Source organism: Schistosoma mansoni, chromosome W, assembly GCF_000237925.1.
Source record: "Schistosoma mansoni strain Puerto Rico chromosome W, complete genome".
Lineage (NCBI taxonomy): Eukaryota > Metazoa > Platyhelminthes > Trematoda > Strigeidida > Schistosomatidae > Schistosoma > Schistosoma mansoni.
This window is the reverse complement of record NC_031502.1, coordinates 27,196,909-27,216,775: the sequence shown is the minus strand read 5'-3', so window position 1 is coordinate 27,216,775 and position 19,867 is coordinate 27,196,909. Positions and strand designations below refer to the sequence as shown.

Below are 19,867 nucleotides of genomic sequence, written 5' to 3'. Positions count from 1 at the left end.
GACAACCGGTTAATATCCCTAGTATGTATCTATCTACTGAGGCTGAAGCAGCTTACATCCAAAAAGGGTGTAGACTTTTATTTCCTTGTTTTATTATTATTATCTTTATTCAATATTATATTTTTGGTACAATATAGGATTCTCAGCACAAAGTATTTCAACAAATCTCCGTTTCTTACTCCTTCGTCGATCCTGACGATAAGTATTGAGTGATCGCCAGTTGGAAGTTAGCAGTCCGGTCAATCGACATCTGAATAATGTACATTCTTTTCGCTGCATATTGTCAGCAACCACGATATTTCTGATTAGGCCCTTTGTAACCTTTACAGCGAAAGGTTGTACACTTCAGAAATGCACCTGGATTAGGTTGTGCGATTAATAACCATAATGATGTATTAAAACAAACAAAATTAGATAAGTTGTTGAAATATCTAGATGACAGAAACAGGTAGCCTCACCCTTGAGAATATTGACGAACATGAAAGCAACATCCGATATCCACTAAAATTTCTTGTAAACATCTAACACCAGAAGAACATATACTGCAATATTAAACTGTTGTGGCAAATTAATGAAAACACTGGCTAAACATTAATTACGATACATAAGTTCAATAACAGGGATATGAGATAATTAGTGTTAAACATTAGGCTAACTAAGAATTTACCCCTATGAATTTTTATTGACTAGTTCTTTATATTCCCTTTGTTAAAACCAACAGACAATTACAAATAGTGGAAAATAAGAATAGACATAAATAAAACTTTATCTCATATTATTTAATTATACTCAAAAATCTTTCACAGAACTTTGTTAGAACAAATAGATTTAACTACTCAGTGGAAAAATGCTTATTCTTCCCAGCTGACAAATAAATCTAATAAGAGTATCCTTTCTGTTTTCTTGACTGTAGATAATTGTTTTTGTTCTTCATGAATTACGTAAACTCAGTTCTGGAGCAAGGATGTTATCTAAAATATTATGAACTTATAAAGCACCAATATTATCATAAACATATCACAAAACGTCTGTTTAAGACATCATGTAGCGTAACTAATCATAAAATACCGATAGTAAAATCCGATGACTTTAGGAATTCATATGAGTACATTATAATTGGAGCTGGTTCAGCTGGATGTGTTTTGGCCAATCGTTTAAGTTTACCACACCCTAAAACAAAAAATTCTAGTAAAGTTCTGGTTCTGGAAGCTGGTCCTACAGATGTTGGAATTTCCCGATGGACAATTAAGATGCCAGCTGCTCTTATGTACAATCTTTATCACGATAAGTAAGCCATTTTGTTAGTTCATTTTGTCAGTTTCCGATGAAAAACAAGTTTTGTAATGCTTGAATTGTTTATAAAGCATTTTATTCATTTGTTTACAATGTTTGAACTGAGTTGCTTTCAAGTTCAAAAGGTATATCCAAATATTATAAACTATTTAATGAAGAAATTTTCACAATTCAGATTACTTCTGCATAGAAACTAAACTGGTTTGAACTGCTGATTCATTATGTTATCAAGAGATAACCACAAGTGGTTTTTATAGATACTTTGATTGCACCAAAGTCCTAAATAAAATTTAGTTTTTGTCAGTAACTTAAATGAAGTAATCTTTGATAGCTATTTCATAAAACGTTTTGTCTGAAGTTTGGTGGAATCTTTGACTCAAAGGCTTAGATTTTCATTATGGTTCGGGGAAACTTTAATATTTCTAATTTGCATAATAAATAGTGGGGAAGTATGTTAGACTGTAAAACAGCGGGTCTGGGAATTATTATAATTAGAAATATAACCATTGGTTTCAGTTTTCTATTTGTACATATCAGTAAGAATGATGAAGTGATCTCTTTCCATGATGTATTTGAAAATATCAGTCATTAGTCGTTAAGTGGTGAAAAACATTTATTTATTTTTTGTTAGTAATGATGAGATAAGCACAAATCGATATGTTAGCTATCTTTTGTTATTATTATAGTAGCTATCTAGAAGCTATATTCTATTATTTAAATGTGACACATAGTGCAACGGATACACTAACTTATTTATTTTACACTTTTGAAATTTGAATCAAAAATAATTTATGGATAGTACTTGACGTTTCCATACTTTAAATTAATCGCTTACGCAGTTATCCCGTTTACTTTGTCTACATTTAGAGATACATATCTTAAGACATTATTATGAAATAGTGCATTATATCACTGCGGAAGAAAACATTAACGAATAATTCATCAGGTAAATGTACTGCACATTCATACTAAAAGTATGATGCATAACTTTAATTCTATCAACTGGAATGTTTAAAAGGGGTTAATTATCATCGTTTCCAAAAAAATCGCCATGATCAGTTTTACTTTATTACTGTACTTTTATAGTTTATATTCTTATCCTTAATTTTAAGTCATATTTTAATTTGGCATAAAAACTCGTTACTAGTCTTGAACATAGGCATGAAGTCGAATGATACCTAATTAATCGTAGTATCTACAATGGTATTTTCGGATGTGCGAGTTAGAACTACTAAAGTAATTAAATTAAATAGCTACAGTTCTCCGTAAAAAATGCCGAAATTCTACCTCTTGGTAGTTGGTATAACTTTTGTCAGCCTGATCAAATGAATTATCAGAGTTATTCGTCGTTCTCATTTTTTAAATAGCAATTTTACATTTTTAAGGACGTGGAGAGTGCTATTCACCATATATTTAACCTAAAGACACAAACTATAGGTTATACACTTAGATGCGATCACAGGGATATGCTGATATAATTCAAGTCAATGTAAGACACACAGACCGAATAATTTAATAAATCGGTTAACTGAGTGATAAGATCTGAAACAGATTAGAGATCACGTTCCGATTTTGATCAATTGGATTGAATAAATCAACAAATTGTGATTGTTCTGTTTAATTATTATGTGATCACCGAGTAAGAAACTGATAGGGTTACATCACACAAGCTACTCTGATAACTACTCTCACTTCAATCAAAAATTACCTAACTATGCAGTTATCAGACCTTTTGACAGATCTTCTTGTTCATACACAAACAATGACTTAAGTTCAAAGTATCTTACCTTAAAATAAGACTCACTCCAGTAACCTCTTATTTACGTGTCTGAAACTTTATTTCCGCTACGGTATTTATATACTATTTTGTTGCTTCAGATAATCAATCAGCCTTTTATATGGATATATGATGTCGACTTTGAAAGTAAATAAAATCAGATTTTGATAAATAAATTATCATTTTGTTTTATCGTTTACCTTCTGTCAGTATGTTATCAAGGTGAAAAGTATTGAACTCATTATGCCGTATACTTTCCGCGTCCTACATATATTCGGAGAGTCTGTATCAAGATTTTAATTACACCAACTGAATAATTTATGAAAGGAACTGGCTAATGTCACTAAAAATATGTTTTAAACAAGTGGCATTGTTCCGATAGTCTAGTTTTTTGCTAGAATTTATGACGTGATAGAAAAATTGGATAGTGATTTGTATATTGTCTATTTATAATATAAAGTATGTTATTAGGAATATATTCAGTTCATTTTAACTATAGTGTTGATTATACAGTCTGATAATCATGATAATAATAGTATTATTATAAACACTCAAAGGTAATTATTTGTCACCAACCTCACACAAAGCATGTTTGAGAATTTAATCATTATTGAACGGAATCACGTTCATACTCTGAACAGAAATCACGTAATAGGCTGAATGTTTTACATAATTTTCGTAGCGATTATGGTAATACTAATGACGTACATCAGTCATTGGTGTATTTATATACATATCCATTTGTCGTTATTTTTTTCACATAACAATCTATGTGCTTGACAGTTCGCTAATGATTCAAACAACCCTGTTATATACAAAATACATATCAGTTTAAAGTACATAATCGACACAAAAGTATCATTGGCTATGGTTATGATAAAATTTATAAATGTCAGTTAAGTAGTCTATACACCTATATTTGCATGTGATAGTATTTCAAATATTTAACCATTTTTCCAAAAAAAAATGGGCTAAACCTATCAGAGCTTCTGAGCTACTGGAGAATACTGTGGGCAGAAAATTTACATACGAATTAATACAGGAGCTAGCGATGAATAAACCATTCAGATAAAAAGTGTATATAAATACCAAAACAGTTTATTGCAACCAATTTTTAATAACCAGAGTGTGATTTAAAAATACCTTAATAAAAAAGATCTCCCTTTGGTCACTACTTTTGTAAGTAAAATTCTAAAGATTAAGCCAGACCACAGACCCTGGATCTGATTTCAAGGTGCCGAGTAGTGGATGTGCGCTTCTGAGAAGTTCCATGAAAAGAAGAAACAGTCGTCTAGTGCTTCCAGGTTTTCATTAGCGGTCTAGCTAAAGTCAGTTCGTGATCTAAACTGTGAAAATTCTATGATTTCCATAAATCCCTTTACACTAACAAAAGTACATAAGTCAGGTTTGTTGAATTATAGTTAATCAAAACGTTACTCTGGTTACCAGATGCCTAAGCCAAACAAGAAGCAATCTCTGTTTTTATTCCTTGTTGTGGTTATCGTAGATACAACCATTAAAATCGCTTTATTAAAAGAAAATCAGCTCATACTGTGGTGTATGTTACTTATATCTGTCGATGTAAGTAGCATATAGGACCGATCAAAAGTGGGATGCCTGGCAGCAGAAGGTTAGGAAGATCGGATCGAAGTGAATGAGAACAGAGAGTAATTGTTATGGCAATGGAAAAATGATAAACTTCCAGAGAGTTGATGGAGAATTTTCAACTGAAGTATTGAATGCATGGTTTTCACATTTGATGAAAGGACTCTGTAATTTTCTATCTAGTGCACTAAGTGTCGGACCTGAGTGTTCGTTTATTACAGTACCATAAATATAGTTTCATTAATACAGCTGAATGATTATGAGGATGTTTGGATAGTTGTATCGTTTCATCTTGACAGCTAGAAGTGATCCACATGGATGGTTTAGATACTGTCGTTAGAATATGAAACATTAAAACCTAATATAAATCAAGCAAGCAAATTGCAATATTCCTGAAAGTTGATTGAGCAATTTCTGCAGTAAGTAGTTTTAAAACATCACGTTTAAGCAGAATTTATTCCATAATAACTCCAACAAAGTGCTGAAAAATAAAATAGTAATAAAGCGTAAAGCTATTATGTCAATATGTTGTATAGCATTGACAATATGAAAAATTTCATGCATATATATATATATATATATATATATATATATATATATATAATGCTCTACGTGCAAGTTCAGAAACGATGAGGGCTTACAAGCTATAGACCATAGTAATCAGAGAAAAATAATACCAAGATTTATTGTAGTTATTCGTTGTCAGGAGATGAAAATACATGATCTTTATTCACAATGATAGGGTCCGTATACAAATTGTGTGGTAAAATCGGTTCAGTGTATGTGTGATTTAAGAATATTCTCTGCATCGGCTACTAGAGTTGCGTACAAACATACCGTTAACCGAGTAAGTATTGTAAAATGCTCAAGCAGAAAAGAAAAATGGTCAAAAAACCATTCAAATTTAAATACTATAGGCAGATATTGTTTGAAAACAGGAATTTTACAACGAATAGTGCTCAAAACTTTTGAGTTCATTGTATAAAGTTTTGCGTCTGCACGATGCATTATATAGAGAAAGAATCGGGTTTTTAAAGATATGATTACTAATTTTTAGAGAAAGACAATTCTTTGGATTCCAGATAATTTCTTTGTCTTGTGAAAAGTCAAAGAGATATGACTAGTCAGACTATTTGCACTGTCACGTCAATACCATTATAGGAGACATCTGTGTCCATATCAAGACTTGAACCACCAGGATAAATATAATTGACCTAGCGCTTTGTTAGACAAACTCTGATGTCCATCGATGAACGAAACCCACACTTTAATTCGCTTTAACTACTTACGGTTCTACATCTTACTTGAGTTCCACGAACAATAAAACGAAGTTTAAGCATAAACTATCAGTTAACGACCAATATTAGTCAGCTTCTATAGCATAGCCTAGAAAGTTACAGAAAAATTAAAGGTTCACATCTTATCATGATTAACAGTGCATGTTATTATCAGTTAGCACCCTTATAAAACATACAGCTTAATACACTGTAAATAATTTAATGACCAAATTTTCTCTGTATCCTTGTAAATACATCATCATCAATGCCCAGTTTTTGAAAAATAGGTGTTTCTGTGGTGTTTTATTGTTGTTAGTTGCTTTCACTCCCGGAAAGTTATACTATGATGCTTGTTTAATGATTTAATTGTGTCCATGGATTTTTCTCATACGATATTATTAATAGATACAATTGGTATTATCACACTGTTCCTCAAAGACATATGAATGATCGTACTATGTATTGGCCTCGAGGTCGTGTTCTTGGTGGAAGTTCTTCTCTAAATGCCATGGTCTATATTCGAGGTAATCCGTTAGATTATGATAGGTGGGAATCGGAGGGTGCTGACGGTAATTAAACAATACTTTTGTAAAATTAATATTCTAATGAAAAATTGTTATTGGATTCAATTTATAAAAATATTTCGATCAGTTACTCTGTTTATCGTTTAAGTCAAATTCTCTTTGAACCTAAGGTTAAAAATTTTAACATTGTGCTTTGTATCTTTTACAACTACCAGATTGTTATACACGATTTACCTAAACGGTTGGAAAACCAGTCGTTTTACTGTGAAGAAGATAATAGAATTTGCCAGTTTTGACATTAAATCTAACATCAGATGAATGAAGTTGGGAAAGATATATATATTTCAATAAATCCAGTTCCACTAGCAGAATACCGACATAAGTTTAGGCTGTATTTGGCGGATCTTGGCACTTGACAAAGTGATTAACTACGCATTAGTTACATAGATTTCGTATTTTTTGCATCTACGTTGTATGTTCTTCACTATTTGATAGTAGCTTACAGTGAATATGTGAAACATTGTCTTTGAATCAAAGTAAAAGAATGAGAAATATGTATTTCAGGGGGCGTACTGTATTCACCTATTGAATGGTAGTGTATTATGTATGAGCAGAGAAAATTGATTTGGTATCAGATCTAAGCCACACTTTATACAAGTACAAAATTACATAAGTGAACGGAGATTCTAGGTGTTCACTGTTTTCCTGCCTGATGATGTAGGCTTTTCTCCAAACGTTTGAAGATTGACAACAAGGACCTTTGTACTGAAAAAATGTCACATTAATAATCTTTTATTGACGAAAATCTTCCTTATATAGGTTGGAATTATGCAAACTGCTTGCCATATTTTCGCAAAGCTCAAACTCATGAACTCAATGGGAATCAATATAGAGGTTCGAATGGTCCATTATATGTATCGAGAGCTAAAACTAATCATCCATTACATTCAGCTTGGATTGAAGCAGGTAAACAGGCTGGATATCCGTTTACTGATGATGTGAATGGGTATCAACAAGTAAGACTAATGTTTTGACATATATATCAAACTTTTGTCAATTAATTACTATGACTTTTGAGGCATAATGATAATGTTATGCTTTTGGTTATTAAGGCTCTTTGAAGCTTGATCTATTCGAAGTTATTTTCATTACATACCATAATTAGCTCGAGAGTCATTCATGAATTCAACGCTCATGGGTGGCTAACTTTGTGAAGAGCAACCTGAGTTCTAATAAAAGGCAACGAATCATGGGATTCATCCATACTTTGGTATTGGATATTAATCTTGAGAGATCGAAGACCGAATAAACGTTAGAAATGTGAACCACTGGGTCCCGATCTAGTGATCTGAAGTTACCATGCTTACTTCGGGACTAAATGGTTCTATGTTTGATAATGTCCAGGGACACTGTTGGTGGTTCGCTTAATTGGGAATAGAAAGTTGTTCAGTGATCCGTATCTTTCATTGTCCTTCTAGCAAATAGCAGTCAAAAATGGTAACAACGTCAACCTTTTATTTTGGTTAACATCACTGAATAATCCCTTAATTTATTTTATGGTCAGGTAGATCAATTTGTTCATTGGATCCATCTTAAAATAGAATCAGAAATCTTTCTGAGTTTTATCCAAAAGCTTATTGTTCATGGGAATAGCAGTGGAAAGTCTTTCATAGAATAAGATAAAAATAAATGTTATTTTGAAAATTTTTCCATCCCTGCTCATGATAACTAGAAAGTACAGCATAAACGTGTTTATGGTCAAATCAGCTTCAAAATATTGCAGGATGTTAACTCGGAATCATTTTAAATATAACAGTGTATTAGTCCACGTAACTAATAATTTGTACTAATAGCCAAACTACTATTATATTATTTAGTAGCATTCTAAGTTTTAGATTAATTTGTGAACTCAGGATACAAAAAAAGTCAGTAATTTTGATTTTTTTGAATGTTGAAAAATGAGCGATTTACTTAGGATTCAAACCACGTAAGTCAATAATAAACAAACATATTAATACTACAGTGTGCCACTCAATCATTTGCTTAAAATGAAATCCGAATATAAGTTCGAATATAGCTTTCGTATGGGTCATAAAATTTTGTTTTTATGTAACTTCAGAATTAAAGTATATCGGTTAAATGTATCTAGATAACTGCGGAGTTTTATCACAGGACATAAATGATAATAAACATAAAGGTGGCAATTTTGACTTCAATCACTTTTAAGAAATTTGACACTTGGTGACGAAAATTTAACTGCTTAGTGGTACATATACAAATATTTATACTCGTTTATATTTATTAAGGTCTGTAACGTAATTTGTTTTTATATTTGTATGCTTATAAATGGATTTCGACGTAACAATTTTTAAGGAGGGCGTGGGCTACTTTGATATGACGATTAAAAACGGTGAAAGGTGTTCAGCTTCCAGAGCTTATTTACATCCAGCTATGAAGTCTAGTTCTAACTTAACTGTTGAAACAAATGCATTAGTCACGCAAATACTCTTCGAAGGTAAAAGGGCGGTTGGTGTAAAATACAGCAAAAACAGCCAAGTTCATGTGGTAAGGATGTCTTCTTAAAAGTTTAGTATGAATTATTAATGTTCGTTTACTTTTTATAGTGGTCGATAATTCTCTACTCCTATAGGATCAGCTGTAATACAATAGAATTAAAAAATGATAATAAATTTACAGATATGTAAGCACTTTAGTGTCATTCTATCTATGAAGCCCGTTTATAGTTCTAAATATTGTCACTTAAGATCTAAAGATTTATAATCAACAAGTTGTTTTATCACTTCAATTTTCTTGTATTGTTGATTTCCTTCTCCAATGGGCTAGCGTTTATTTGTGTTGTACAACATTTATAAACTATTTTTGTAAGTTCATAGATATGCTTAGTTTACATTTGCTGCTTCTCGCCTACTAATCCTTTTGAAGTATGACAGATTTTTTATCTGTTTATTTATGTTACACAACCTCAGAAATTCTTCATCTAGTCTGAGTGAAAATTATATCATATCTACAACGTAAGTTTGAAAATTCAGTATGTTTTTTGCTTTTGCAATTATCCTTTAGTCAGGAATTATATTGTGGTTAACTGGCTTTAACCATTAAAGTGATTCAGTTTGATGCCCTAAGAAGGGATTTAGTTTTTAAAATACAAGCATTTACCACTTAAAATGTTATTGATAAGAATAAATCATAATAGATCTCGATGTGTAGCACATAGTAGCTCTACCCGGTATCGGAGTTCTCACAGTATATGAAAATATGAAGTATAAATGTTGGTGGGTACTGTAGGCAGTCTAAAATGGTTAATTAATTTTTTTGTACTGTTTCAACCCTCAGTTAGTTAATTGTTTGCCTAAGCATACTGGTTTCATCTTTCAGTTAATCCTAAATTCTCGTTTATTCTAATTAAAAAACACGCGGGTTTCGTGTTTTTTTATTTTTGCGAACTTAAAAGGCTAGAGCAGAATCTGAAGTGATCTTATCAGGAGGAGCTATAAACTCACCACACTTACTAATGTTATCGGGGATTGGTGATGTAGATTATTTACGCTCAATTGGAATAGATGCTTGGCATCATTTACCTGGTGTCGGACAAAATTTACAAGATCATTTAGAATTATACGTACAACAGGCTTGTAAAAAGGTATTTAATGACAACTTAATTAAGTTGTTTATTCAGATGGTGTATATCATTGAAAATAGGCTTATAATAATAATCAAGATTTATTAATAACCATTTCTTTTGATGCTCACAATTTCATGAAAACACAGGTATTCATTTGTGTTCATAACTCACGTAATCCGGTGACTGATATAAACATTTAAGCATATTTGGCTGTCGTGAACTTTTTGTCTGTAATTTATGAAGGAAAATGGTGAAATGTAACAGAAATATTTTATTTGATTTGTAATTAATTAACTTGAATTTTAATAGGTAAAACGAATCGCTCCGAGTAACAGAAGATTGTTATCATGAGTCTTATTTCTTCCTCGTCGGATTTTCAAATTTACCTAATCATTAGGCATTAGCCAGCAGCATAACATACTTCACTATACATGCGAGAAAACCATATCACATTGTGTTGTATGGGAGATAGAAAAAAACCATAAATATGATAGATATTTAGTCATTTCCAAATGTTATTGCAGCCTGTTAGACAATAGCATGTTTAAGTTGTTCTAAAAGTCGTGTCGTGAAAACAGTTTTGCTCTGACAACTTTAATTTTCAAGATATCATAACGTGACAAAGTAATATACAAGGATATAATCAATTCCAAATCCAGAAATCCAAGTAAGACATTTTCACTGTTATACCAACGTTGCTTTCTCTCATCCCTCAGAGATTTCTGAAATAGTCCAGATGGAAGGGAGCTTACCCTAATTGGCACACAGTCAGGAAAGTTTAACCTAGTTGGTTGGGCTAACCATTCGTTTGTGAAGTATAAATTAATAAAGTATACTGGGGTTTTGAAGGATTGACTTTTCTTATTCTTTTATCACTTACAACCGAGTACATTTTTCACACGTATATTCAAATGATGTTTCATATTCATTCAAATATTTTTATTATTCTATTGAATATTTGTACCAGTTTTTGTATAAACTTTTTCCCTGTACCTTATGCGTCATTTAAGATGTAGCTTGAATATCAGAATAATTGTATACTTTATTTTGTAATGAATGGCAAATTGGTATTGGATTTCTTATGAGATTAGTAAACGAATGCATTTTGTAGGTATTTAGAGAAAGTGAAATATGGAAACTCTAGAATTAAGGGTTTATTGTTCATTACCGATGCATAATGAAAACTGCATACTGGTTCGCTATTGACGTCAAAACGTGTTGTGTTCTGCCGTAAAGAAAATAATTTAAAACTAATTAGGAAAATATGGTATTTCTTTGTTTACATTTGGATAGCGTAGTAAATAAACAACTTTTCACAAAACAAGCTCTGAATTTCTCGTTAACAGTTTCTATTTTTTTGCGCAGCCAATAACGCTTTACAAAGCTCAATGGAAATATCCACATATTATGATTGGGATCGGTTTGAAATGGATATTATTCCGTCGGGGCTGGGCGGCGACAACTCATTTAGAAAGTGGTGGTTTTATAAGAACAGATGCAAGTATTCCTCACCCTAACATTCAGTTTCATTTTCTCCCATCAACAATACATGATCATGGACGTAAAATGGGTGATCAGCATGCATTTCAGGTAAGGATCTCATGCTCCTATTTTGATCTCTTAGCCGATAGCTGTCTTATGAACAGGATTAAAATAAAAAGTTCCGATAAGTAATGCATATGACATCATTTTAAATGAATTGAAAAAGTAAGGCTTGGTCACAAAACTGAGCGATTATTGGTATATATCTAAATTAAATCGAAGCTAGTATAACATATGGGAGGAATGATATGTTGTAGTGCCGCGATTCGTTAACCGTTTACTTCGATAACCGTTATAATCCTCAACTTAACGGTGCGTAAAATCAGAAGACGAAGGATAGCAGCAACTACAGTTTATTGTCGAATAACTCAGGTCAAAAAGCTAACAACACCTGAGCGAATAATGACGATCGAGTGAACAGGCGAATAAGCGAAGGAAGCGAACGAGGCGGAAATGACATGCAGTGTAGATGGCTGGGAAGCCAACTCGCTATGAGCAAGTATTACTCAATATTTATAATCAGACAAAAATGAATGACAGACATATGATGAATAAGATACGAAGGGTACACATATACGCTCGTATAAAAATATAGTCAAGGTTAATAAGCGAATAATTAACAAGATCAAAATATGACTCATAATGTATGGGTGAATTAGCTTGGCCAGTAGCTAGAATAAAGTATATGGGCTTAACATAACAACCGATACTACAATGTACTAAATTTTTAGATTGCTCCTGATATTTTACGGTTCCGATGCGATGTATTTGAGAAGAATCTTGTCGTCTGTTATACTTAGTCTATTGAACAATGGTCTTTCCTTGATTTATTTGATTTTAGTGGTTGATAAACTTCGTTTATTTCAGTAAGAATTTTTTAGATCCTCAGGCCTTTTGTGATAGAATTATGTAAGGGAAAAAGTATATTTGGGATTTTGCATCGATTCAAAGACGAACCTTGATGAACGTGAACGTTGAACGGTTGTTCTCTGTTGATATTTTTCATAATTTTATACAAAGTTAATTAAAGAGTTAGTTCAATCTCAGATCTTGTCACAATTTTAAGCCAGTATAAGCTATTTCATTTTCAACATGAAGTGGCCATCATCATAACAGGTATTGTCAAACAATATCACTATTTTGTACTCATAAGTGTTTAGCTCTGAGATAGCCTTTCACTGAGATGTAGGTAAAAATCAATAAAATATTAACTGGAAGATCAGTTATTTCTCATGATGTTCCAATCCAACACCTTCATGGGCGATTTGGTTGAAAGTTATAAATCTTTGATAGAGTTATGTATAAGCATTTGCCACTATTTTTTAGAAGTTTCTGTCTGTTTTGAGTGTTCATTATTTTTTTGGGAGTAAATGCCCATTTGAACAGTGAATTTACCAGAATAACGTTTGATTGTAATTTTATTTATTATGCAAAGGATTTAAATTTTAGTCGTTTAAAATAAACGCATCAAATAGGATGAAGATAATATATTTCTAACTACGTTCCAAAAAGCACCGACTTCAGAGGATTCACAGGTTGATCAATAGTCAATTATTATGAAAGTGAGCATGACAATAAGAAAAAAATAGGCAGTCAAAAGAATTAAGGTGACTCCATGTACAGTTGGGAAGGTATTGTTGTTCTAGAAATGTACGGTTACTCATAAAAATAAAAAAATATAAATTTGATTTCTTTTAGCTAAATTGTGTACATGTAAATGGAAAACTATACATGGATCAATGCGATCCATTAAAAATGTACTGTTCCCTATATATTAACAGGCCATCTTTAGGACTACTTTAAAAGTAATAAATCTAATCTTTGTATTGTCATGTTCCACCTTTTGATAGAAATCGACACAAGCATCTTACGTACAGTTAGTTCAGAGTAAAAGCTTCACGTTAGTAATAACCAGTGTTTAAGTGTGACTAGAATATAATTACAGAAACAGAGAAGAAGAAGAAAAAAAACTAGATTGGTCATTGTCAGTCTCTTCAAACCTATATAATCCTTGGGGTTTTCTAGGTGACCTTACAAGATTACTGAAATAGTGTGGTGAAATATCCATCTTGTTTGCCGTTTTTAAGAAAATACCATACGTTCATTCTGTTTTTAGTGGTCAAGTATACAGATTGTGAGAAAATAAATAGTAATAAAGTCAGGGTATATTTGTCTATTAAACTCTACTAAACAATTTCTGAAAATTGTGTTAATTAAATGGTGATATTACTCAACAACGTAATAATAATCTCTGTTTGGAGTTTTTAGTTATTGTCGTTTGAAATTCATTACTGTAATACGAGTTCATTCATTTTTCATTTGTTAGCCTTGAACAACGTATCATCCTCCAACTTTCACTTGTTGTGTCATATCACATAGTTCAGCCTTTGATTCTGTTATTTCCTCTTGGTCTTAGTAATCCATTATTGTGGTTTTTGAAAGTTTGTGTCTATCAATTGACCTTTCTCGAGCTTTCTTGTTGTTTAGCATTCAGACACAGTGACATCTGTGGTTCATTCACTTTTATTTTAGATTCAACTAAGTCTATACTTTTACATTTATTGCTTCCTTTTTCTAATGATGTATTCTGGTTATGCTTAGTCACATAATGTATTTGATAGCTTCATTTTGCTTGCTGTATTCGTGGTAGATAGTTTATACTAAATAAAATAATGAGCTTACTTCATTTCCGTCGTAAATTAGGTTTTCAGTTAGATTAAAAGTGGGTAGAACAAATGATGTTAAACAACCAAAATAATAACTTGACTTGATACTGTACATAACTGTCCGGTTTGAAAACTAAAGCATACTTTATAAAACCTAACTTTAAAGTTGATAAACAGAAATGAATAATAAACTAAAAGTAAATATAAAATTTTAAAATATAATTGAGTAGTTTACACATTTCTGTAACTGGAACTTTATCAAACAAATTAATGTAGTATTTCTGATCAACATTGATAACATTATGTAGGTGCATGTTGGACCAATGAGGTCAAGAAGTCGTGGCCAAATTTTACTGTCACCCGCAAGTCTAGGTTTTGCTCCAAAGATAGACCCAAATTACTTAGCCTGTGAAACTGATCGAGCTGAAATGAGAGCGGCCATTCGTTTGTCACGCGAAATATTTGCTCAGCCTGCATTAGCGAAAGAATTTGCAGGCAAAGAACTAGCTCCAGGTGAGGATAAAATATCAGACTCGCAACTGGATGAATTTGTACGTTCTTTTGGTGATAGCGCATACCATCCTTCTTGCACTTGCCGTATGGGTAAAAATCCTGATGGTCGTAAAGCCGGAAGTGATGATGAGATACATAGTGGTTATTTGGGTAATGGAAGAATAGGAGCAGCAGTTACGCAGTCAGACTGTAAAGTATGGGGTATCGACAATCTTCGTATTGTTGATGCAAGTATAATGCCATCAATTGTTTCAGGTAATTTAAATGCACCTGTCATTATGATGGCTGAAAAAGCTGCAGACATTATTGTCAGTTCTCGAGATGGAGTGTCAGTTGTTTTGCCAGCCGATTTAAATCTCTCTTACTGGAAACCACAACATCCTGATAAACAACGTGATGGTATTCCACTTGTATCTCATCATTTGATTTAACTAAGGTGAAGACAAAAAAAATTGAGTAAATCTATTCAGTATATTAACTCCCTAGTTTTGGGCATACTTTATCACACTCCCAAAATAGTTTCTTTCAAATAAATGCCTTACTTGTATTTCTTTCTTTCTATTTTGTCAAAGACTTCTAAAACTCTTGATATCAGTACTTTTTAAAATTACATTGGCATATTGAAAGTGCTTATTATAAAATTACAAGAAATTCTATTGAATTAGATTTTTCCAAATCTCCGTGCTTTTTTTAATACTTTTCTTGTCTTGTTTGCTTAAATTAATAACAGTTTTTATGATTATTTCAATTTCATACAGTAAAATGGTAATAAATAAAGTGATGATTTAATTAAGTATTTTATTTTCCACGAATAAAACTCTAACTTGAAACTTCCAGATTTGCCATAAAGAGATTTGCATGAAAAACCTTTTCTTACATTAGTACTCATAACATTGCCCCCAAATGCCCTGATACGGCCGAGAGTGGGGAGGGTACGCTCTCCCTCTCCAAATGCTATCCCATGGCCACGCGTATATAGCCTCTGCCACGGAAGTCCTACTCACTGCCTTCTCGTTGCATTACTGTCGTTTACGAAATTGAGAGGACGAAAAGCGAAAGCCTGGAGCTTTAACCGGGTTGGTGGACACGGTAAGTCCACCTGGGGAAGTTGGAAAACCCTGATTCCAAACCGATGGTGCACACGGGCTTCATTATCCTGAGGGAACAAATGGCATATGAATCAATTGTTGGTCACCGGCTACTATGAGACTGCATCTCCTTACGATGCTCCACTGCCTTGTGGATCGGATCTTTAGGTCAAAGGCTCGAGGTGTAGCTCCCTAAGAAAACCATCTGCTTCAGTTTGGGCACCTGGGCAGTATCAAAGCCCTCACTCAAATTAAATGAGATTTGTGAGGCGCATATGTATCTGGTGCCCCTTTGTACCAATATTTATGTGTTTAAATAAATAAATAAATACTCATAACATTAATAGGTTTACGTCAATAATCAAATCGAGTTTTGGCAAATATCTACGCATCTTATGAAGCTAAGTGAATGGATATATTAATCATTACTACAGAATTTAGTACTTACTGAAGATGAATCAAATAGAAGCACTAACCTAATGGCACCTAACGATATAAAGTGATGGATGATATTTTTTTAATACCAAAAGTATCAATATTTCTTCAATATACTTTGACATCAGTCTTAATTCTAATCCTTCTTTTGAAATGTAATTCAAGATCGCCTAAATTAAGTGAGCTCTGATGAGAATTGTTTTCATGTTCCAATAGAAATTATGTTATGATTGATAGTAAAGTACATCAAGGTTTGATTATTGTATAGGAGGAAACCGGTTTCTAGCTAGAAGCTCCGAAAGATTAACACATACTTTCTCTAAACAATTAGTTTTAGATCACTTCCTCCTAGATATTTACTGTCACCAGACAGGTTTTATCAGCATAAATTGGATATTGAATTTTCATAGATATTCCTAGTCCAGCACTGTGTCAGAAATAAATTACTTTTAACCATTACCATTCGGGAGAATATATCATAAACTGAAATATATGTTCAGTGTATGACAATGTTTAGTGAATAATCATCAAACTTTCCTTACGATTCCGTCTCAGGTAGGATAGGCACTACTGAAATCCATGAATAATGGCATTTCTTGTTATTGTGTTAAACAGAAGTTGCCTGACCAATAGTATAACTAATAAGTACTAGGTATATGTAGTCAAAATTGAGAACATATTTCAATAACCCCTACTATCTTCAATAATATTTTTTAAAAGTAAAGTATGACTTGGCCAGTCTTCTACAACTAATATTATGCTAATTTATCCAGATAATCATACTTTTAAGGAACAAGAAAAGGCTTTCATTTGTGTTTTCATCCTAAGATTACGGTGGGATAGGTATTTTTATAATGTAACCAAGATTTACTTATAATTTCTGTCATGAAGATTAGTTATTATAATATTACATTACCAGTATAAATTGTTACTTCATTGAAATCAGTCCGCCTCAAGAAGTCAAGTCTATTGGACAGTTTCGGAAGAAATCAAAAAGCTGAACAGTAACAATGATCACCACTTGACAACTAACACAAGATTAATTTGAAGAACCTAGTCAAACACTAGTGGTTTACTTTCAATGGTAACAATGTGACGTTTGCCATTTTAAAACGAACATGATGTTGTTGAGCAGCGTTTTTGTGTACCTATGTTTTTCAAGTCTTACTTATGAATGAAAGCTCTGAGATTTCTAGGTTTATAACTGATATAGTATGTATTCAGTTAATAACTCTAGACTTTAAAATTTTTTTTGTCTCTGAATATGAATTTCACTTATCACAAGCTCAAGGTTAGCGACTGCTCTGAAAAATTCTCAGTCGAAACCGTGTATGAACCATATCTTTTCAAATAATGCACTTTTAGATTTCATTATGAACTTTTCTTAACACTAACCTGACCACTCCTGTAAATCGGCGTCCATACTGTAATTTCTCTCAACTTAAAGATTATCTATACTGCTGAAGAGAAACCAAATGTGCTACATAATACCCTGACGAAAAACAGATAACCTGCAGTGCTTATAAACTAGTAATTCTTCATAAAAATCATGAGAAGACACATTAGATCTCTAAATCATAACTAGAGATTTATACGCCTACAATTTAGGGGAAAAGACCTAACATAACGGTGTTTCAGAGATCATTCAAAATAGCTCTAAGAACGTTTGGTTTAGGAACGCTAAAATTAGTGTTTATCATGCATTTGATGGCGAAACAGAGTGAAAATGGAGTTGCTATACTGGTTTATTTTATTTATAAACTCAACATCTCCTGTAGATCGATTTGACAGATCTTGTAAGAATTAGCATTTCCTTTAAAAATAGATGTTAAGAGAAGAAATATTTCCCAATTGGTTTGACGTCATGGCTCTAGATTAATATATAGGTTTTGTAATTAAGTGTGAAATAAGTAACAAATAAATGATGGTGAATTAATTAGTTAGTAACTCAACGGATTCAAAATTAAAAATAAAACGAAATTATGTAATTGGTTAATTACTGGAACTATTTACGTAAGAATATAAATAGGAAATGTTTAAGATTAAAATTAAGCAGTTGGATATATCTGTTTCGTGCTCTTTAAAAAACATAATACAAAGAAAACGAGTCAAATTAGTGAAACGAATTTCTCAAGAACAAGACTAGAATTTGAAATTCAAAAAACAGAATAATTTAAGGAGAGTAGGCGTATTTATTTAGAACGGCTGGATTAATAGTGAGGCTGAACAAATACCTGTTCATAATGATTAAGTTTATTTATATGTATTCTTATAGCTTCTGTTGAACGTAAAAGACGAATTCTGGAAGCATAGTGGGAGCTTTTAGAGATTTTGTAGATGGCCTTAGAAGTTAACTTAGTGTCAATCAGGTGACACTGCCGACTAGATGAGTCAGAATAACACTCCTCATAGTTTTCTTTCGTTCTCTGATTAACTATGAGGGGTGATGCTCAAAAATTTGATGCTGTATTTACTTGGTTGCACGCTCAATATAACTGGCTCCACAGAAGCAGTTGATCTGGTAAATGTACTTAAAGCCAGAGTGATCAGTCAATTTATCCTTGTACCTTAAACTCAGTATTAGCTGGCTGAAGAAAGAAAGACATAACCTTACTTCACTGAGTTGTCATTTTTAGGTGGTTTTTATACGTCGTATCACATCTTTACTGGTTATAGCGTCTTCTAACTGAAACTTCAAATATATAAGTATTTTTGGGGATGTTGTTGACCATAATTTGGACGCTTTTTTACGTATATACCTTTAGTTAGGAATTTTTACTCATACAATTCTTTACTCAGTAGATAATTTAAAAGTTTTAGGTTTCTTCTTGAATGAATCATCAAAGTAAATAGTTTTCGCCCTGTGAGCCAAACATTCTATTAAATTTCGCTAATAATGAATTGGTAAAGAAGAGCTCATGATATTTTTTAGTATCTTAATGAGAATATTTAATACATTAACAAACAAAAACTTCAGCAAGGCAGAGACTCCCACTACTACTTGACTTAGAAACGGAGTCAAGTACATAAGATATGTCTGGTAGCTTGGTATATGTTACTAATGTCGACAGAAATAAATAGTATGCAGCACCGATCAGAAGAGGAAAATCTGGCAGCAGAAGACCAAGAAGATCGAGTTGAAAAGAATATAAAGGAAAATAGAAAGGACTTGTGAACTGGGAGAATCATACAGAATGTGGAAGACAAATGATGGAAGTTTGCAATTAAGGTATTCAGTGTATGGTTCTCATATCTTACCAACAGATTCTGTAATTCTGTATTCAAATACAATCAGACGTTACCACCTAAGTCTCCGTTTACAGTAGTACTATTAGTAAAAGTTATGATAAGGTTATAAATTCATCTAGTTATATTGTGTACAGGAACGAAAGCAGATATCCATACATTCTCCTAGTAATATTCAATGAATATATTATTCTGTGTGGAGATCAGGCAACTTGAGATGATTGATTATATCATGTAAAGAGGTTTTATAACATTTGA

At 32.3% G+C, this 19,867-nt stretch overlaps 1 protein-coding gene across 1 annotated transcript in view; it reads left to right on the top strand.

Annotated features, from left to right (window-relative positions):
* Smp_094500 (putative choline dehydrogenase) overlaps positions 1-15,627 on the top strand; it is a gene marked incomplete at its 5' end in the record, with an annotated part of 26,302 nt that extends 10,675 nt beyond the window's left edge. Inside the window, 7 exons of the mRNA XM_018789188.1 lie at positions 996-1,288; positions 6,358-6,521; positions 7,296-7,492; positions 8,850-9,041; positions 9,949-10,137; positions 11,485-11,709; positions 14,636-15,627. Coding sequence (XP_018654656.1) covers positions 996-1,288; positions 6,358-6,521; positions 7,296-7,492; positions 8,850-9,041; positions 9,949-10,137; positions 11,485-11,709; positions 14,636-15,271 — 1,896 coding nt within the window. The 3' untranslated portion in view covers positions 15,272-15,627. The remainder of the gene's footprint in view (positions 1-995; positions 1,289-6,357; positions 6,522-7,295; positions 7,493-8,849; positions 9,042-9,948; positions 10,138-11,484; positions 11,710-14,635) is intronic.
* Positions 15,628-19,867: the final 4,240 nt, after the last annotated feature.